Source organism: Nanorana parkeri, unplaced genomic scaffold, assembly GCF_000935625.1.
Source record: "Nanorana parkeri isolate BGI_ZX_2015 unplaced genomic scaffold, ASM93562v1 scaffold174, whole genome shotgun sequence".
Lineage (NCBI taxonomy): Eukaryota > Metazoa > Chordata > Amphibia > Anura > Dicroglossidae > Nanorana > Nanorana parkeri.
The window spans coordinates 107,402-129,889 of record NW_017306442.1 but is presented as its reverse complement, the minus strand read 5'-3'; the positions used below and the strand labels follow the sequence as shown (position 1 = coordinate 129,889).

Sequence of the window (22,488 nt, the reverse complement as noted above, 5' to 3'; positions counted from 1 at the left end):
TATTGTTTTTTTTTTTTTTTTTTTTTTCTTTTGCATATATTTACTGCTCGCAAGCAGTAGACCTATGCAAAAACATAAAAAAATTAAGTTACCAAACAAGTTATTACTTCCATCTCCGCCGCTTGCTCCATCCAGGGGAGGGCGCATGCGCAGTAGAGATCTTGGGCCGGGAGAAGAGGAGAGACGCAGTGTAAGTCAATGCACGCAGCCAGCAGCGTGCACGTCTGACAGACACCGTGGGACACGGAAGATACAGCAGTCAGCGCTTGATCAGAGACCGGCACCAGCATGGGGGGAGGAATGTGACTTTATCACTTTAACCCCTTCATGACTGAGGCCCTTTTTTCATTTTTTGCAAAAGTCGCCGGGAGTCTGTTTAAACAGCCCCGATGCTGGCGACGTACACTGTACGTCGTCAGTCACGAAGGGGTTAAGAGATCTGTGTTCTCATTGTCCTATGTTGCTGTGCTATTGGTCCATGCACCAAATGAGTAAGTTCCGGAGTTTATTACTGAAATGATGTTACTCTTCACTCCCATAGCAAAATCTAGCATTGAAGAAAGAAAAATGCAACGGAACGCAACAAAAAAGCACATAATTGTATGTGCAGAAACTCATCCAGATCTGGTCTGGAGATGGTGTGATCAAGCCCCAGGGCCATCTGTCCATAATGAATTTATTTCTAGCTACGTCCCAAGTTATAGGATATTCTGGATATATTGCAGGATGTGTACCTCTAGGATTTTGTTATGTTGTCCTTGCTTGACTTAGTTTTGGCTAACACTGTGGATGCCCCAATCTGCTGCAAGTCACATTGTCTGCAGCAATGAGGTGGTTGGGGGTGACCTGAGTGGGGAGGGATAATATTGCCTTCAGCCAAATCTGCAATCAGGGCTTTCCTGTACAGTGGCATTTCTTTCTGGTTCCGTCATATGACAAAGCTACCTTTTACACATTTGTGATTTGTCTTTCATGCTGTTTACATAGTAGCACTGTATTGATTTTTGTTTTGTTTTCTTCCTAGTTATATCTTGGAAATACTTTTACAAGATTGGATTAAGTGACACTGAAGTCATCCACGAATCTTGTAAGTTTTTATCTCTCAGTAAACCAGCTTTATGATAAGTTTCTCTGTGAAATCTTAATTTTGTCATCTCTGTGGGGTGTGAAGAAATCTTGACTGAAGACGGGTATACACGGGTAGTAATTTAATTTAGGTGGACAAATTATCCTTCAAACTGTAATGATCATATTTCATTTTTCTAGATCTAAAATCATGAATCCCGTCTATAGCCCTGGATCTTCAGGGGTTCCATATGCAAATGCCAAAGGTATTGGATATCCTGGTAGGTAGTTTTGCCCTTTTTTTTCTGTTTTTGTCATTTTTAATTTATTTTTAAAGGGTACAACATAACAGTTGTGGCCACGCAGGAGCGGTAGAGCATTATACAGCAGTAACATGAAAATTAGGAGGATACTTGTTAGGAGATAATGGAAAGTTGTCCTGATCTTGTGCAAGTAATGCACCCAAGGGCAATGTCATACAGACAACCATGTAATAAATTGGAGGGCTTTGGCTATTGTCCCATAGTAAGCAATCTCATTCTCCATTTTTTGATCACAGCAGTATTTCAAAGTTGCAATCAGAGAGGGGGTTGTGGCTATAGTGTTGGCTGTTCCCTCCCCATAGGAATATCCATAAATTGGGCTTTAGCCTGGGGTGGAGCTACAACCAGCACTAACAGGGAAAAATATATGATATTTCCCCAACTACAGCACAGATCTGAACAGGATTAAATGCTACATACGCTTTGTCCCCTGGAGCATTCAACAACGTTTTTTTATGTTGAGCTACTACTTTAAAGCATTTGTTTAGTTCAGTATTTGGCAATTATCTGAGTGCAACAGTTCACTCCATTACTGCTTTGTTTGTAACTGCTTATATATTGGGCTATTTCTGTTGTGGGGAAGAGTGAGAATTCTTGGCTTGATTCATTCCACATTCAAAAGGAGAAACTTTATTGAACAGAAATTAAACAAAATAGAATCAAACAAGCCAGTCAGAACAATGCACATTGCAATATGCATATGCAGAAAAAAAATTACTAAATAGAAATAAACCGGGAGGATCTAACAGAACTGTTAATACAGTGATCACTAAGGATACAGTAAAACAGATGCATGCTTGTAGGCATGGCATACAATTTCTAAGGAGTTACAAGATTTAGAGTTGTCAAACCACTGTTCCCAAATCTTTTGGAATTTAGTGGGACAGCCTCTGTGTTCACAAAGTTTTTTATATGGCAAAGTAGCATTGATCTGAGCAAACCAAGTAGCATAAGAAGGTGATAAGGCCTGAATCCACGTGCTGGCAAACCATTTTCGTGCAAGAAACAGTTTCTTGTAAAAACGCAATAGAGAATTTGTCTAAATTCAAGTACAAAAATATTCCCCGCGGACAATAATTCAGGTTAAGAGTGACTGGGGGAACCCATGTTAATAAAGAATCTGACCACCTGACTACAATATCTTTGTGTAATTGGACAACTCCAAATTAAATGAAAGTGCCCAGAGCAGACCAGCCAATTGGACTATGTGAAGAGCAGGATCTGGAAAGTCATTCAGAAATCTGATATGATCTATGAAGGATATGCAATTGAATAAGTCTTATCGGATATTTTAGGGGAAGCTAACTTGCAGGTCTCCAACGCCTCATCCCAGTTCCCGAACCTTTCTACTATTAGGTTTGCAACCTAATCGAACAGCTTGAGGAGTAAGAAGAGTCCTTGTATAGGAGATAAATAAGTTTAGAAGTTTGTAGAAGTGGTACCACATTTTAATGTAATCACATCACAGGGACTTCAAGTAGAACAGGGACACCTGCAGGAAACTGAACGAAGGGCATGTCATAATTGTAAAATGTGAAAACATAAAATGAGGCAAATTAAACTTTCAACTATGAAAAGGGTTTCACTCCATTAGTACCCAGAACCTGATGTAGAAATTGCAACGCCCCTTAAAGTGGGCCTTTACCCCCTTTGGCTAAAAATCAAATCAGCATGCTTCTCTGCATGCTGATATGAAATCATCTCATATTTATTAGTTAAACATATTTTCATTTTACTTACAATTTCTTATTTACTTCCTGGTTCTCTTTGGCAAAACTGATGTAATGTGCCCAAGCATTGCATCCTGGGAAGGTTACATCAGCAGAGCATTGCTGTGAAATCTCATCTGTACTCTTAGGGAACGGCATATTCCTCCCCTGAGATGATGTGCATGGTCACACATCCTAGTCGCATGTCCCAGAGCTCCAGGAAGTAAATGGAGACCGATTCATCTGCCCTTAGTAAAAATGGCCACTGTGAAAAGAAAAATATGGTATGAAAATAATACAAAGCCGGCAATTATCTAGAAGTATGTGTTTTGTAGATTGGCATTACCAAACATTTCTAAAGGTGTCTTTGTTGTTATTTTGAGGTTATGGGTAAAGGTCCTTTTTTTTTAACATCCAAAGCTTAGCATTAGGGACAGTATAGAGTCCCAGTAACAATTCTACCACAAAGGACTTTATTTACACACAAAGGTCAGATGAAGTTTCTTTTGAGCCAAATCCCATAACCTAAGAAGTTGATATATAATTGAGTCTTTAGAGGGAGCAGTACTACCTCTAACCCCCCGTAGTAATCCTTTAGAGCAGCGTTCTCAAGTACCGGCCCGTGGGCCACTTGCGGCCCGTGAGCTGGTACTGTGCGGCCAGCTCGCAAGTCTGGTACACAGTCACGGACCGCATAACTGACTTGCGGGAGCAGCTACACGGTCTGCATCTCTATCGGATGCCAAGATCTCCTGGCACTGAGATTTTTTCGGCTGAAGCTCAGTTCTGAGCTCCGAAAGAAAGGATGTATTAGTGAGGTCTGCAGCAGACCTTACTAATCACCACTAGAGCACCAGGGATCGATCTGCCTCCTCCCTGCAAAAAGGTAAGCAGGAGAGGGGGCTCTGTATTTTATTTTATATTTGGGTGGGAGGGGGTTTTATTTTATATGGGGCTGCATGTAAACGCCTGCACAGCGCATGTAATATGTGATATGATTGCATTCGGTTAAGATTCAGTCACTCTCCCTGGACTCATCGATTGTGCAACCAAGGAGAGTGTTTTCGAATCGCATGTAATCATATCACATACAATTACATGTGGTATGCAGGCGTTTACAACGCAAGCTCCTGATGCAGGAATCCCAATCGTACCTAAACCAACAGATATGAATGAGGCCTTATTGTGAGTGTATTGGAGTCCGTAGTACCATACTGGATATAGTTACATTTTATTTTGATGTACGACATTTTTCAGGCTGGCCCCCATGGGAGAAAAAGAATTGTCGAGTGGCTCCTGAGTCAAATGAGTTTGAGACCCCTGCTTTAGAGCCAACAGTTGTCTTCTGCTGTTGTGGAAACATCTCGGGGATAAAGAATCCCCTGAATTTTCTAGTTGCCCGGTGTATGCTGGCAAAGCCATAGTGCTAGTTGCTGGGTGTTGTGCATCTAAGTGGTATTTGAGTCAGGATAGACTGTAACAGTGTCCCTGTTTTATCCTGTTTGATGTGACCCATTGTTAACCTTTAAGATGAAACCTGAATTTTGCCCATAGTAGGCAAGGAAACAGGACCACTGTGTAGGAGGAACAATACGAATCCTGTTATTGCCATCCCTGTGCTCTCCCCCCCAACCCAATCTCCTGCCAGATACCTAGAAATCTCTGCAAATTTCTGAGAAATGTAAAACTGACATAGGGTTATATAGTTCTCTTGCACTATCACAAGGCCCCATTCACACTGAGCGATTTGCAAATCGCGCGATTTGCATTTTGCGCGATATCGCACAGTTTGTCGTGCGATATCGCGCAAATGGTTGCATTGAGCAAACTAGAATAGCGGCAAAATCCGCTCCAAAAAGGGTCCCTCTGTAGCGAGGCACGACCCGCGACAGCGACGGACAGAGCCCCATTGCCATGCATTGGAGAGCGAAATAACCACCGCGATAAATCGCTCAGTGTGAATGGGGCCTAAAAGCTGGAATGTCCACCTTACTTAGAAGCATGGGGGAAGGGAATTTATCACAACTGGAGCAGACAGAATCTGGAGCAGCTGTGCATGGCAACCAATCAGCATTCCTCTTTTTTTCAAATCTTAACTGAACAAACTGAAGAGAGAAGCTGATTGGTTGCCGTGTACAGCTGTTCCAGATTGTGTCTGCTCCAGTTTTGATAAATTCCCCCCCTGGGTTTTTGTCTGGAATCTTGCAGTTGATCTGGGTGGCAGTTGAGCACAGGGAAGGTAAGATGCTTTGTGTGATTTGCTATAAATCAAACCTGCTACTTTCCCAGTTAAGGCAAATAAAAGTTGATGTGCACTTAAGCTGTAAATCTTCATGGCCACGTTTTAAAGTGAACTTGTCAAACCTGGGCAATTCAGACCTGTCACATGATATACAAAATGCGTGTTCCTATCAGATTTTATTAGCTAACTGCTGGCATAAGGCTGTTGAGGAAAATGCTTTTCTTGACCTAGTAACTGAAGTTGTGCTTGGTCTTAATCCATACTTTATACGTCGGCATTTATTATTTGATTGCATTATGTTCACATTTATTGGAGTTTGTATTAACTCGCCTGTTTCTCTCAGTTGGCTTCCCAATGGGATATGCTGCAGCAGCTCCTGCCTACTCACCTAATATGTACGCTGGTGCAAATCCTGCCTTCCCGTCAGGTAAGTTGTGCTTGTTCTTCACCTAAGTTATATTTTGTAACTGATATAGTTAGTTTAATTGTTGTAACATCCTCAATTCTATATTTGTGTGTTTTTTAAAGATGCTTTTTATTGGTTTTATCAATTGTTATACAACCTATACACAAACAAAAAAGAAAAGAGAAGAAAACAATAAAAAAAAAAACAGACAACCGGATTAACATAACCCAGAGACAATTGTTGCACAGTTGTCGTGTAACATACATGTTATGCTTACAAACTCCAGAGCAGAGGATATGAGCTATAGGTAAAATACAGATTCAGTACAAAGGAATTATTAGGCATATTGGCTACGGTACATTTCAGGGAATGTGAGGGATGTCAGGCTATATTTGTGTTTTTATTTGTGTTTTTAGCTGTTTGGTCATTGGTATAGCATTTGATAGTCATCTATTTTCTTCAAATGGTTACTCAAATCTGTGGCCAAGTGAATGACTTGTATTTCATTTTTATGAAACACTTTAATGTCCCTTCCTCCCAGAAATCTATAAACCCCCCTCACCCTTCTAATTTATGACTCACTGAGTGGAATTTACATCACTACCTTGTTGACATGGACACTTCCTACTGGCTGTCCTGTAGTGGGGAACCTCCCAGGTTCTAGAAGACTGCATAGTGTTGTCACCATGAAGGGGACTGGTCATCACAGGCCTAGACTGCAACGCCGGATGACTGGTAGAGGCGACTGCGAGCCACAGGGGAGTTAGGCAAATAGGAGACCTAAGTAAGTAGAAAAAGAACAAACTAAAATCTCTTAAATGGGTGGCAGTCAATTTCCCCTAAGATGAGTTATTAAAATGGAGGGATGGGTTTGAGTTTTAATTAGCGTTATGGAATCTCTTAACATTCTAAGATTTCCACCACACAACGTTCAACGTTCCACCTTGCATTATTATTGTATGTCTGTGTAAGGGTTTATTCAATCCTATTGGTTCTTGTTGCCTTTTTATTTTTTCTCTTCCTCCTTTTAGTTCTTCCTTTATGTTCATATTGCACTTTGTTGCATTTGTAACCAGCTCCATATTAAACTTTATAAAATGTTCATGTGGTGGAAGGTGTATCCAGTTTTAACCCTCCTTGTAGTTCTATCCGTTAGTGAATAAACTGAGTTATTTGTTAGCAGGGAAGTTTTTGCATCTAGATCTTATAGCTGCAGAACCCACATTCAGCGCCAAGCAATCTTCTTCCTTTTAATGATGGGTACTGAATTACTATGTATTATAATCACTGACAAGCTCTATGTATATGTGTCATGACTAGCACTACAGCTGTCTCCACTTTCTGTACATCTCTGCACTTTGCATACTCTGCTTTGTGTGATACAAAGGTGTTTGCAATATACAAAGCAGAGAATGGCTTTTTCAATGTGGTGGTGTGATCATCTGGTTTTTTTTTTTTTGCACCAATTGTATGAGAGGTAGCTGTGATGAGCCTGAAAATAAATTGTGTATAAGACTGGCCATAGATGGCCAGATACTATACTCATAGGAACCTAAGGTGATGAGACCTTCAATACGATCTTAACATTGGACTTGGACAATTTCTGAGTGGCAAAAGGCAGGATCAGATCCACCACGCAGACAGGAAATAAATAATAGTCTGTCTTTATCATCTCTTAATCAAGGGTGACACAATTTCTATGGAATTCAGGAGCCAACATTATGGACAATCACTAAAAAAAACCCTCAGATGTTAGGAGCCAGCTTCCTGGCTCCTAATGTGGTTTGTCCTGCTCTGTCTTAATGAACCTCTATAAGGTCCAAGAACAACATCAAAACTTTGGATTAGTAAAGACTTGGACTATATTTGTCCTTCCTATGTGGGCAAGGGAAGATCTCTTAAAGCAGTCTGGCACACTACATTCCTGGGTTGGGGCCTATTGATCATGTTCGATCCAAAGTCCTTCAACCTGCAGGTGGCTGAGCCAGCGTATTTTTGCTCTGGTTCCATAACTCCTAGACATGAAAGTGAGCATAATGCCCTAGGGATCTAGCGTGCCTGTCACGTTGCAGGATTTTAACATAAACTTGCTATAAATGTAAACTTTTTAAAGTGATCTCATTGCAGAAGAGCAAGTAACACAAGGAATAAGTCATCTATTTTTAGTTTTACAAGCTGAACCCTGAAGTGCCTATTCGGAAAGGCAAAGCATATGTGAGCTGTAATGCCAGGTTGATAAATCACTCGACCGCTGGGGACGTTTTATTTGTAGGATGTAAGGTGGATTGCACAGGAGTCTGTCTGTTTGCATGGGCAATTCATGGAGCTCAATCTGCCCTGGGGGTTGGAACCTGGAACTCACTGTATGTATTCACACCTTTTTATGAAGCTGCAGCAATGGTCATTGGAATGTTTAGCCGGACCGCAGGTTTACTTTAAAAGCATGAGTTCAGGGATTTTGTGACCAGATCTGATTGCAATGATGGTCTTGGTGTAGGTCTAATCAGGAATGTGCAAGCATATTTAAGAACTTCTTGCTGCTAAATCTTGTTGGTGGTTTATAGTTTGCACCTGGATGTGAAACTGTGGTCTGTTCTGTGTTGTATTAGTTTACCAGAAATTATTCTAGTCTGTATGGATGTAAATGGTGTCGGCTTCAGCCATTTGTATGAAAATGAAAATCTCGTTCTGGCAGCAAATACTGAAATGTAAATTTAAATGCTGACTACAACCAAAAACGGTTTCTGATTTTTACATGTGACTGTGCTTTAGTGCTCCATCCACGTACACTACCTCAGGATGTTAATACCCTTGGCACTCAATGTACATAATGCCTGCTGTCATACCCTCTGCCACTCTTATCCTGACCATTAAAACACTTCCCACATTGTATATGATGGTCTACAATCTCATGTTTAGTTTACTAATTTGTATTGAGATTGTAGTCCATCACAGGAGCGAGCTTGGAGAGGTGACTACTTTACAACACACACAGGGACGATGAGGAACAAAAGTAGCCCCCCTCCAGAAGGAAGGACAGTGTCAACACCAATTCAGAGATGATTTGGAGGATCTACAGCTGAGTGATACACAAATAACATATTTTTGGTAATAGTTAAGGAAATCGGATGTAGTTTTAGGATTTAACTCCTGAGTTTAGTGTCACTTTAACTGATCAACTAAATTCCACCACAGCCAATAAGTTTGGCAGAGTTGAAATTATCAAAAGTTCGTTAAATTGATTATTTGGGAAATTCTTGTTCATTTTATTTAGTCACATTGATCGTATAGATCAGTGTTTTTCAACCTTTTTTGTGCAAAGGCACACTTTTTTCATGAAAAAAATCACGAGGCACACCACCATTAGAAAATGTTAAAAAAATTTACCTCTGTGCCTATATTGACTATATATAAAGTAATTCTCTTGAATAGGAATCAAATAAACACAAAAATTAGGAGTCCGGTGACTATGTCCGTGACGTCACCGGATCTCCGATGGAAGACCCGGAAGCCGGCGGAGAGGTGAGTAACTTTGATCGATCAAAATAATTAACGATTTATTGACGGCACACCAGAAAACATCTCACGGGGCACAGTGGTTGAAAAACACTGGTTTAGATACGTCTGTGGCCACAATAAGGCTGGACAAGCTCAAACCGTCATGGAGGGAATACATTCACATTTCCTGATTATATAGAGTAGCATTTACAAATCGTATTAAATACAGTAATCAAGATATGCAATTTCAAGGAAAATATGAAAGTCTCTTTTGAAATTATTTCCAGGATGATATTAAAGGATTGACTCGGTGAGGACTTCTAGAATATATTGTTTAGTCTTCCTTTCTAAGCGTTTTGAAGTGTATAAGCTGTGTTTTTCTTCATGGGTGATATTAATTTAGTCATTTTGGATGGAGGATATTTCAATATGAGTACTGAGAAAAACACAAGCTGGTGCATCAGTAACCAAGCTGTATGATTTCATTTCAAGTCACTTTCTGCTTGCAATACCGTATCTGAAGTTCTGTGCTAATTGTTGTTTCTGGTTACAGGATATACACCTGGAACGCCATACAAAGTGTCATGTTCTCCCACCAGTGGGACCGTGTCACCTTATTCTTCCTCTCCCAATCCTTACCAGACTGCAGTATACCCAGTACGAAGTGCCTACCCCCAGCAAAATCCATATGCACAGGTATTTTTTTTTTTTTTTTAAGTTGTACAAAGACATTTCTCCAAAGACGTATTTCACAGAGAATCAGTTTTTCGTGTTTTCATGCTGTGATTTGATTTTGTAATCCTATGCAGATTTGGACTTTTAAAAGTCAAAATTTGCCCAACTATTTTAGGGTAGGCGGGCTCCAGCAGCACATTGTGGCAGCAGGGAAGGTAAGCAAAGACTGCTTCTGGAGCCTTCTGTGCAGTAAGGGTTGTTATTTTATGCCCTTCTGTCATCGAAATGTGGTTGTGAAGGATAGGTTAGTTGTACAGGCTGACTACATGTGAAGGGATTCGCTCTCAATATAGTGCCAGGGATAAATAGGGAATGAATATGACCCCTAAGAGACCAATATAAGCATTAACTCTTATTTCTATCCAGCATATAGTCACGGACAGCTGTTCTCTATAATCCATTACATATTGCTTAATAGGATGCCAAAGATTTAACATGCATGAATTGAAACGGCTATTTAAAGAGGAACCCCAGGACAAAAACACATTTTTGGAAAGCTCACAATGTAAATCGGTTACCTCTTAGTATCCTATGCCCTCAGTGCTGTGTTGTTACAGTATGACACTTGATTCATGCCGGATACTAAGTACAGCACTCTTCTCCTGGCACTGACCGGTCTGGCTCTAGCACAATGCACAGATGGTGTAATTCACTCTCCTTTCATCCATTCCTCAATATGCATTGTATTCTGGGAATGGACAAGGGGAGATCCTGTAGTTTACTCTCCCCTCGTCCAATCACAGGACGCCTTGTATTGAGTAAAAAAAAATAATACAAGACTTTTAGTGAATTGACAAGAGGTGAAGGGGAGTGTAAACTACGCTAACCTCAAACTGTAACCACCGGAACTATCACCCACAGTGACAGAAGAAGAGTGCTGAGATTTAGATTATTAGAGGTAACTGCTGTGTGAAAAAACTGTTTTTCCCTGGAGTTCCACTTTAAACTGGGTAAAATCAGGCACTAGTGAGCAAACACGCACGTCTGGCCTTCATGTTGGCCTGTAAATTGGAAACATGTTAAAATCTCATTGTATCACCCCTTTTTTTTCCCCCTCCCTCATAACCTGCAGCCTGTGTGTTTTGTGCTGTGTAGTGTGAGGGCATGTCTCATTGCATATACTGAGTTTTGGTTTGAATATATCAGGTAGGCCCTTGCATGATATCTTTACAACCTAGTTTTATATTCTGGATTTTGTAAATCTTTCTAGACTTTAATTGTCTGTCCAGCTTTAGAAATTCAGCTCAATTGTCTTCTGTAAATTGTACAAATTCTGATGTTTGCATTTTTTTCCCCTAATGTCCTTTTTACAGCAAGGAGCGTACTACACACAGCCCCTGTATGCAGCTCCTCCACACGTAATCCATCACACCACTGTTGTGCAGCCAAATGGAATGCCTGCAACTATGTATCCTGCACCCCTTCCTCCAAGAGGTAACGCGATGGCCATGGGGATGGTAGCTGGGACCACCATGGCAATGTCAGCAGGTACTTCTACATTTTTATTTACAGTGGTACCTCGGTTCACGAGCTTAATTCGTTCCACGATTCTGGTTGTGAACCGAATTACTGGCGAACCGACTCAAACTGCGATCTCGACTAGAGGAAGCCAGAACCACGTGTCAGGGCGGGGAAGATGGCTGCAGTCGTGTTCGTCACCCGATGTGGCGTTCGCGAACGGAAGCAAAATTTTGCCTAACTTTCCGTTTTGTGAACTAAATTGTTCACAAACCGAAGCGTTCGTGAGCCCCGAGGTGTTACTGTATTTATTTTTTATCCATTGTGTTGGCTGAGGCAAAAAATATGCCCATTTTTAGACTGCTGTTTCCTCAGTCTGGCTGTTGCGTTTACCTTTTTGTGCATGTGAGCAATTCTAACTTCGCATAAGATGAGATACATGAACTAGGGATGTTCAGATACCAAGTACAGATACTTTCCCAGCTCCAAGACTAGACTAGAGAAAAACAAGTTAGGAGGCAGCTGTCATTTGTAAGGAGCACACGGAGCTCCTGGGATTTGTACATCTCTGTTTAATGTATTATTTGTTTCATATAAAGATATATATAAGTGATGCACCGATACCGTTTTTTTCAAGTACAAGAAATGATACTTGTCCAGGTGCTCCCAGATACAAGTAAGGATACATTTTTGTTATGGTCATGTGACAGTTTTTTTCTAAAATACAGATGAATGATCTCAGGACAGTGGTGGAGTACCAGGGCCCTGTCCCAGCTGCAATCAGGCACTGGTATCTGGACATCCCTCACATAAACAGAGGCTATGTCAGTGTGAAGCACATATCAACATGATCAGTAAATCCAGAGAAATAGACAGCTGAAGCTATATGCATGTTTCTGCTTTTTCGGTAGAAGTTCAGCTTGGATTTACACACTTTAGTTCTCCCATTTGCTAAATAAAAACTGTTTGTGTTTTTCATCTTATGCTCTGTGTATCGCCCAGGTGTGTTCTAGGCGTTTGGTTCTACCATCGGTGCATGTCTTTCTGGTGACCTCAAATGTGCGCCCGTACAGTCACTAGTGTCTCAGCTATGTATATGCCTATTAACGCTCTATAAATGGGTGGTCCTGTATAGCTAGGACTTGTTTGTAAGTTTTTATACAGCAATTATATTTTGAAGTTGCATTTTATTATTGGAAATCTTTGTTTTCTAGGTACGTTGTTGACCACCCATTCACCCACTCAAGTAGCTCCTCATCAGGTCACAATGCCTGGATACCGGCCTCAAGGGACCCCAACTTATAGTTATGTCCCACCACAGTGGTGATTAACCTACCAGTGTAAGTGTATGTCATGCCACTTTATACTACAACTACACAGTCTCCTGCTATGTGTTTGGAATATGATTGAGGATAAATGTTCGTTTTATTTCTGGATTTATGTTTCTTGTTACAATTATGGTTACAAAAGACCCCTAAAGAAAACCTTGAACTTTTTCACCATGTTTAAGAGAACCAGAACCCTGGAAGTAGTGCCCACAAAAGGCAAAGGACCATTCACCAGTATTGCCTGTGGTCTCCCTGAGGCTGTTTTCCCCATTACTAGTTTACCATGTCTCCTTGTGCTCTGTGTGAATGTGACCATCTTGGTTTAGGCAGGGCTTTGCTACCTCATGTCAGAGTTCAGGGGCGTCCAGAGGCTGGGTGACACCCGGAGCGGTAACAGAGTGTCACCCCACCGAGACGTCACTGCGTGTGACATCACCACGCGCGTGCCCGATGACGTCATGGCGCACGCGCGGCAGTGCTCTGATACCTAATGGACGCCGGCAGAGAGGAGGGGACAGTCACCCGGCGGGATAAGGTATGCCGCCGGGTCCCCTCCTCTCTCCTGATACTGTCGGGCGTTCGGTCTCCGCACCCCCCTTGTAACGCCACTGTCAGTTGCCCCCCTGATGGCTGGGGATTTGATAACTGGTTAGGTAATGATTAAGAAACCGCAGAAGAGATGGAGAAAACCCAGATCTATATAATGAATGAAGCATGGGAGATCCTTTCCTTGCAGGTCATCAGATACAGCTTCCCTTCCAGCAAGGAAAGCTGTGAGCAGGCCAGAAGTGACATCACTAAATCTTGAGACTAGCTGGCCCAGTGCCTTACATGACCTCACACAGCAGATATACAGCTATGAGGTGCAGGAAGTGCACTATTATATTTCAGGAGGAATTAAAGACTAAAGGTAACATTTTCAGGGTACTGTTTAAGCGCAGTTGACATTCTAGATCTCTAAAAGAACAGATGGATAATTTTTTTAATGTTTAGTTCTACAATTGAAACTTAAGAAAACTGTTTCTTTGAGATATATAATTTTGGCACATATAGCATATATGCCACACACAAAAAAAATCATTCTTGATGATGATTGGAAAGACATTTTTGTGAATACTGCTGTAAGGCAATGTCTGTTTTTGTTTCAGTTTTATCTCTGCCTGATTTTGACCTCCTTAAATGTGATTTTATCAGTGTTAAAATTAGGGCTACACCGCTACCTTTAGATACTCGCCGATACTAGGGATGCACCGATACCAAGTACCGTACTCAGTATAAGTACAGATACTTCGAGCTCCAAGACTGGAGACAAATTCAAAAGTTAGGAGGCAGATGTCATTTGTAAGGGGCACACGGAGCTCCTGGGATTTGTACATCTCTGTTTTAATGTATGATTTAGTTTTTTTATAAATCTTAATAAAGTGATGCACCGATGCCAGTTTTCCAAGTACTGATACTTGCCCAAGTCCTCACAGATACAAGTACTGATACTTTTGTTTATTGCCATGTGACAGTTTTTTTCTAAAACAATATCAATTAATGATTTCAGGACAGTGGTGGAGCGCCAGTGCCAGGTCCCAGCTGCAACCCGGGTAGTTCTTATGAAAATGCCAAGTATCAGCCCTGGTATCTGAAAAGTATCTGTGTATTCCTAGCCGATACCAAATACCGATAACAGAAGTCCCATTAAGGAAGCCAGGCAGCCTGTATTGACCTGCCACCTGGCTTCCTGATTAGCAGGGAAGCCGTCCCCATGCTTCTCGCCACTAGGTAACGAGAAAGCATGGAGTCTATCAGTAAGTCGGGCAGCGTGTAATGACTCGCTGCCCGGCTTCCTGATACTGAAATTATCGGGCTAGGCATCGGAGCAATTGGGCGAGTACCAGTACCTGGCATCGGTATCGGTGCATCCCTAGTTTAAAAATAACATTCTCACCCCTGAGCCAATAAGCTGGGATCTTGACCGTTGTGGCTACAAGCATTTGGCTTATTTGGTTATACAGTGTCTCTTGTGAGACGGTCATACTGAACAGTGTAGTGAATGTGTGGCCAGTTTATACATAAAACCAGGAATGATGGTAAGTTGGCTCTCAGTCTAAAACATTCCAGACAGTTCTTTTCACTTCTCTCCCCCCATGTCTTAAAGAGGAACTTTCACCCTTATCTGTGAAATGGCAACAAACACACCTTTAGAAATATTTAGTAATGACAATCTACAAACGGACTTCTAGATAATTGCCGGCTTTAGTCTTTGCATACCTTATATTTCTTCTCCCCATTCTTCTCACAGTGGCCATTTTTATTAAGGGCCGATTAATATATCTCCCTTTACTTCCTGGAACTCTGGCACATGTGACTAGGACATGTGACCATGCACATCATCTCAGGAGAGAAGATACCTTTTCCTGAGATCTTGTGAGATTACAGATGAGATTTCCCAGCAATGCTCTGCTGATCTTCCCAGGATGCAATGCTTGGGCACAGTTATATCACTAGTGCCCCAGAGGACCAGGAAGTGAAAAACAGTCATTGTAAGTAAAAGAAAAATGTTGAACTAATGAATGCAAGATGATTTCATATCCACATGCAGAGGTAAGTTTTAGTGAAAGGTGGTAAAGATCCACTTTTATAAGCATAGTTGCCAAATCTCTTTGTTTTGTTGTTTATGTTTTAATAAAGTTTTCCTTTCTGCAGGTTTAAAGATGGAAGATATGCAAGCAAGAAAGAGGCTTATTTAGATGGTGCTGAAGCATTCCTGCCTCCAGCAAGAAGTTTCTTCCTTCTGAATTCTCTCAACACTTTGCCTAACACTAATTCAGGATTCGAAGATTTCCATTATTGCATATCTTAACATCTTGGGACTCTAGTGGTTGTCTTAATATGAAAATCCTGTTTTGTGGACAGTCTTGCAATTTTTTTTTTTAGCTAATTCTAATGATAAAAAAGGGAGTTATAAAGTCGTTTCAATCCATATCTAGTTGAATGCATGTTAAAACACAAACCCAAGCTTGCTCAGTTATTGCAGTGACATATGCAAAGAAAAACAAAAAAAATACAAAAAACATCATATGCAAAATCCAAAGGAATAGGGAAGTGATTTTTAAGGCCTTTTTACCCTTTTAGGTGGGCCTCCTAACCTTGAGGCAAGACTAATCACCCAGTGTGTACTTTGAGTGTTGCTCTACCATTTTTTGAAGATTGTTGCTAGTAAATGGTGCCATGTTTTAAAGAGAAACGTAATCTACTACATCATATAAAAATAGTGTATTTCAGAATAATATACCCGGCTTCACACCTAGGAATACTATCTTTTTTTTTTTTTTTTGCATTCCTCTTGATTTTTTTTAATTTTGTATTTAAATAGGAATAGCTGACTCGTTTTGATGTGATCAGCTAGCTGTGTGAACTAAGAAGATTTCTTAGTGTTAGGATGCAGTGTGTGACTTTGAACACTATAAGTCTATATCATTACGGGGTACAGTTGCTGCCACACATTTCTAGTATTGCCTCTGAGCTGCTTGCAGGTAAGAGACATGACACTTTTAGCATTCCCCCAACACAGATGATCTGGTTTTTTTTTTTGTTTTTTTTTACGTTAGTCCTTTGATTTAAAGACATTGCAGAGAGAAGTAAAAAAAAAAAAAAAAATCTATGCATCAGGAAATGTGAAGATGAGGAATTAGAAGGTGGAGATTGATTCCCCTTTTTCAGATGATACGATACAGCGACCACATTTTAAATGATTTTTTTTTTTTTTGATATGCTCACTTTGTGCAGAATTTTTGTTTGCATTCCACAGTAAATAAAGAAATATGCTGAACATTCCTAATTCTAGTGTGCATAACTGGTGAGTCTAGGAAGGGCTTTGTTAGTCATTTATTCATTTAGATGCCATGCCGCACAGACCATTACCTTTCCGACGAGGGGGAAACTTGGCAGTCAGTAAGTAGTAAATTCTAAGCGTCACCCCCTTTTTTTTTTTTTTTTTCTCTACAGTTTTAGACTGAAAAGGTCAAGATGTTTTCAAACCAGTATTTCTGTAGCTGCTATACGTTTTTTTTGTTTTTTTTCTTCCCTGGGGCCAGCTGATTTTCAAGGCGACACATGCAGTTGACATCCACTTTGGTCCTAATTATATACAAGCTTTCTGTTTTACCTGAAGATAATATTCAGGCAGACTGTTAGAGGTCTGGTTGCCATGGGAAACATACATCCAGTTTTTAAGTATGGAGCATTACACTGAGAATTACAAGTGTTATTAAAGTACTAATAAACTCTTATCACCTATCCATTGGAGTTGTGTTTATCATAATTATTAGGTTATTTCCTTGCATTTTATAGATCCTCCTTTAATACGAAAAGGTTTTTATTTCATCTCAGTTTAACCTTCGCTAATATGATGGTATGTCAGTGCGATCTGGTAGGCTGTATGAGCTCTGGCTGGCCAGTAGGGGGCATCCCACATATTGCATATACCTGTGAAGTTTTCTCAGAATTCTTTCTTCTGGACAAAGCATGACAATTCACTCAAGTATCAATTTCCCCCTTTGCAGCATGCAGATATTTTATTGAAAGACATGTATGAAAATTATAGGGCAACGCCTACTTTTTTCATATGTGATGTATAGATGTCCAACTGCAGAATACATAATGGGGGAAAATGATCTGAAGAGTGTTTTTGTTCTTGTGGGACAGATATTTGTCACTTAATTTTTAAATAAAGTTCATCAAACGTGTAACAAGTGTTGGGTTTCCAGTCTAAATGTCTGTAGTGTCAGGTTTGATGCTTGCCATTTTCACGACAAAGCATGCGGTAAGGCGAGTCTAACAAAACAGTACTTCTAAAATCCTGCCAGAGAAAATTCACCGTTGGATCGTACACTCGTTGAAGTACTTTTTTGTGTCTGTGGATGGCAGACCTAGGATTCACATTGCCCCCCCCCATTACTGCGGATTTTGTATGTCTCAAACAGGGAGAGTGTTACAAAGTATTTCAGCTTTTTGCTACATTTTGTACTAAATGTATTGCTTTATCTATTTTTAATGGAATTCCTTGGCTCCAAATTACATGCTTAGGCTGAAAATTTGCTGCATCATAAAATGTGAGAACATCTTCCTACATATGACCTTGTGTGAATTATGTTAACAATGTGGCGAAGGGCATCAAGCCATTTGATTTAGAAACGTGTGAGAACACCTAAAATGTTTTATTTGGCTCCGGTGAGTGTTAATTTGGGGTACCTGATAGGTGGAGTCAGAATGTTTCTAGAACCTTACTATGGTCGGCATTAAACTATGGAATCTGATTGAGCAATCTTCTTTAGCTCCGCCAACAATTATAAAGTAGAACTGATCCTGACTAGATGCAAGCTAACTGTTTGGGTGGGACTTCTACTACAGAGGTTCCGTAGATCTAAAGGATATTGAATAGAGACTGCCGAGTGGCCATCTGTACCATTCCTACAACTGCGCTTTCTGTTGTCTTGGAATGCTTGACAGGAAACACATTGTGAGCAACAGGAAGAGAAGGAAATTTATACTGGTGGATGTTTATAGCCAAATGCTGGATACCAGAACGATGCCGCCAGATCACCTAATCGGCCTGTAGCTAATGATTCATTACTATCTATGGAGTTCCCTTCTAAGTGTAACAATGCTGCCACTTTATAGAACAAGTAAGCTTAGATTTGCGCCAGTGTGTTCAGTTGGTTTTTTTTTTTGTGAGGCAATTGATTTGCTTTTAATGCAGCACAGTTTGTGGCTTGAATTAGCCCCATAGCAGTGTAGTCTGGCTCCATATACAGTTGTTAGCAAACATTCTAAACACCGCTCTGAGAAAAGCAAGTAGCACTTCTGTCACACCCGAAATACAAACACTGTCAGCCTCAGATGGTTGATGCAAACGATTTGGCCACGTCGTCAGAAAGTGTTAGAGCATGCATTATATGTTCAAGGATTTTTTTTTTTTAGTCTTGGAATTTTTGTTAGAAACGTAAAATGTTCTTTTACTTGCAGTTTTCATACTTTTTTTTTATATGTAGATTAATGTCGTCTTCCAAAATGAAAACAAAGTACCATTCTTACATTACACAAGTTCTCCAATAGTCGATGGATGGTGTATCCATTCTGAGCAAGTTCAATTATGTATACTTTTTTGTATAATGTGATTTAGATCAGCTCAGATTTAAATTCTTAAAAAGCACGTTTATTGTAACAAGAATTGTTATGTATTAATACTGTTTTGAATAAAGATTGACTTTTGTGTTGCTTATACGAGTTAAGATTTTGTTTTGAAAATGGCCTTTTATCATTTGAAAATGATCCTGTGTCTGTATATAACATACACTGTATACTGCATGGGCTCTCAGCATCTCTAACAGAAAAATACTGCACAGTACTCAACTTTCCTTCCTACATGCCACAGGGGACACCCCCATCTGGGCCTGTCTGGAACTCCCAAACTGCAATAAAATAATATTGGCCCTGATAATAGTCTAAAATAATAATGGCCTCAATAATAGTCTAAAATAATAATGGCCTCAATAATAGTCTAAAATAATAATGGCCCCGATAATGATCTTTCTTTGGTGACCACATTCTGCACAATCATTCTCGAGTCTGATGCTTCGCAGCTTGAATGTTTGGGACTTGATCTGCTGCTCCAGCCAACTAATGTCCCCCTGCTTACCTTTACCACAGATTACCAAAAGCCAACCCTTTCTACCGGGACTGAAAAGTCAGTCTGGCGGACCACTCACTTTCACCATTTTCTCACCCCACGCCACGTCTGAATGGTAGAAACTGCGGTAACACTATGAAGCCCCTTAAACAGAATTTTGCAGATACAGTGGCTTGTAAAATTACTCATCCAATTGAGAATCTGTGGCATGACTTAAAGATTTCTGTACTCCAAAAAAACTCAACCAACTTAAAGGAGCTGGAGCAGTTTTGCCTTGAAGACTAACAGTCCCAGTGGCTATGCCAAGCTAACAGACGTATCCCAAGAGACTTGCAGCTCTAATTGCTCCAAATGGTGGCTCTACAAAGTATTGACTTGGTGGGGGTGAATACCGTGTTTCCGCGAAAATAAGACACTGTCCAATGTTTTTTTTTGGCTCAAAAAAACACACTAGGTCTTATTTTTTTTTAAATGTACAACAATCCACACTTATTCATGTACAATAGTCTACATGTATTAATGTGCAAAAATATGGTGATCAGGGGTGCCGTACTTTTCCAAGAACAATTTGCTAACCAATCGCTGGCCAGAATGAGCGAAGCACACTTTCACCATTGGTTCCTCACAGGTGGAGTGCATGTGGTATCACTTTGCCTGTGACAGGAGCCGGCGCTATAGAGGAGGCTCGACTTATGCGGCTCTGCTCCCTCTGGTGCCGCCTCGCTTCCTCCAGCGCTGGCACCGTTGATTCTTACTTCTCCCGCGGCTCTTCAAGTTACCCCTTATGCCACCACCGCCCCTGGGAATGGTCACAACTAGGTCTTATTTTCAGGGTAGGTCTTATATTTTAGCAATTCCCAAAAATAGTGCTAGGTCTTATTTTTTCGGGGTAGGTCTTATTTTCGGGGAAACAGGGTAGTTAAGCATTGCTCAAGTTTTTTTCTGTTTTTTTTTTTGTCTTATTTCTTGTTTTGTATCAAAAATATTTAGCATCTTCAAAGTGGTAGGTATGCCATGTAAATCAAATGATACAAACCCCCAAAAAATCCTTTTTCATGTCAGGTGGTAATGCAACAAAATAGGAAAAATGTCAGGGGTGGGGGGATACTTTTGCAAGCCATTGTACCACCAGATTAGACACTGGATCACTACATTCACCAGAAATTCAGTTTCCTTACACAAAAAAATTTTTTGAACACCTTTCAAAAAACTTTAAACTTTCTATTTCTATCTCTCCTATATTCCTCTTTAAACACTGGCCCATGCCATCCCATGCTCACCTATGCTAATAATTGGGAACAGGACCTAAATAACTGGCATCAGAGGATTGGGTTAAGATCTGGTTTAGGATAGCTAAATGTTCCTTTGATACGACCATATTGAAATCAGCTGATAAAGTTCTCTTTAGGTGGTATAGGATGCCTGCACGCATAGCAAAAGCTGTTCTGTCCTACTGCAAGAGATGTTTTAGAGGTTGTGGCCAAAAGGGAGATGTCTTGCACAGTTGCTGGTCCTGTCTGAGCCTAATTTCCATCTGGTCTAGAATATGTGGCCTCATCCAAACACCTTCCCACATCACCATCCTTAATAATCCCTGTATGGCTCTCTTAACACCACACAATTCCAGGCTCACTATGTCTTAACACAAACCGTCCACCTTTCTTTTCCTGGCTGTGGAACAAACCATTGCTAGAGCCTGGACAAACGCCAGAGTCAATTTGCAGTAGGCAGCAGAGCACCTCAATATGCTGCTCATTATTAAAAAGTTATTTAGCGTTTGAGGACTTAAAATTTGGGAACCCTGGCTTAATTACGGACTTCCATCTCTGAATCCCTCTAGCCATTAGCTAGAGCAAAAAACATCTTAAAGTCCATTTCCACCTTTTGTAGGTGATTAGCATGTATTGTGGTAATGTAGAGGTGCAGTGATGATATATATGTGTGTACATTTTCATGACTCCCATTGCAGGCTTTCATTTTTTTTTTATGAAGGTTTTATTAGGCCCAAAGCCTACAAATTCAAAATTTTCTTCACAGGAAAATCCGTCTTACACCAGGGTGTCAGACTGTAATAAGCTGCTTGCTCCCATTACCCATTGTAACATGATCAGTAAACATCAGCTCTGCCTTTATACACAATACACTGTCTGGAGGGGGGGGGAGATATACACACATTGCGTGCACAGCACAGAGGCAGAAATTTCCATGAGAATATGAAAAGGAAAGCTAATAAAAAAAATATAACATTCTGTTTTCATATGCCGGCTTCATGTACACTCAGTGTACGTTGCTGGCATGTTTTTTTTAAAATACCCCTGCAAAGGTGGAAATGGGCTGTAAGCTGACTGTACAGCAGTAGAAATTGTTTGAAAAATGTGTTTTTGGAATGTCTGTAATAGTTAATTGTCAACAATTGTTTTTGACCGCAGAGACGAAAATAATCGAAGGATGGAAAATTTTCCCACACAAATAAAAATTCTACCAGTGAATTGCTGTGGTTTGCGTTCGAGAAACTCCATTCCAAAATCGAATGTTAAAATCAAACGAAATTTTTCATGACATTCTGCAAGTCTCTGGTGGCATTATCGAATATTCTGATGAGATTTTTCATATAAATGTTGGTCTGACAGTGTATGGTCAGCTTTAAGTCCTGAGCCCTTGAGCGGGGGGGATACCTTGTGTCCTTCATCTCCTTCCTGCCCCCCATCCTCTACCTACCTACCTCCTTCCCTTTCCATCACTCTTGTTGTCTTATTGCCCCTATGTGGGCAACACTGTTATATCTTACCTTGAAAAATAATAAAAAGTATTCAAGTGGTAAATGATGTTATAGTGACCCCTGTGTTGGCAAGGCGTCTGAGACCCTGGTGGGCCTGGCTTTTAACATTCACTATATAAAAATATTTACATCTTCTATTTGTTTATGAGACCTAGCCTTAGCAATAAAACTTAGCAGAACTTTTCTTAACCCTTGCAGTGGGGCTACCCCTGCACTGCAAGGGGTTAACTGCTTGTTTTATAGATATATATATATATATATATATA

General features: G+C 40.4%; 1 protein-coding gene across 1 annotated transcript in view; it reads left to right on the top strand.

The window, feature by feature from the left end:
* The window catches only part of FAM168B (family with sequence similarity 168 member B), a 29,972-nt gene extending 13,714 nt beyond the window's left edge, over positions 1-16,258 (top strand). Inside the window, exons 2-8 of the mRNA XM_018554833.1 lie at positions 1,025-1,087; positions 1,267-1,346; positions 5,683-5,766; positions 9,797-9,939; positions 11,292-11,466; positions 12,651-12,776; positions 15,459-16,258. Of these exons, the coding sequence (XP_018410335.1) occupies positions 1,277-1,346; positions 5,683-5,766; positions 9,797-9,939; positions 11,292-11,466; positions 12,651-12,763 (585 nt within the window). The 5' untranslated portion in view covers positions 1,025-1,087; positions 1,267-1,276 and the 3' untranslated portion in view covers positions 12,764-12,776; positions 15,459-16,258. The remainder of the gene's footprint in view (positions 1-1,024; positions 1,088-1,266; positions 1,347-5,682; positions 5,767-9,796; positions 9,940-11,291; positions 11,467-12,650; positions 12,777-15,458) is intronic.
* Positions 16,259-22,488: the final 6,230 nt, after the last annotated feature.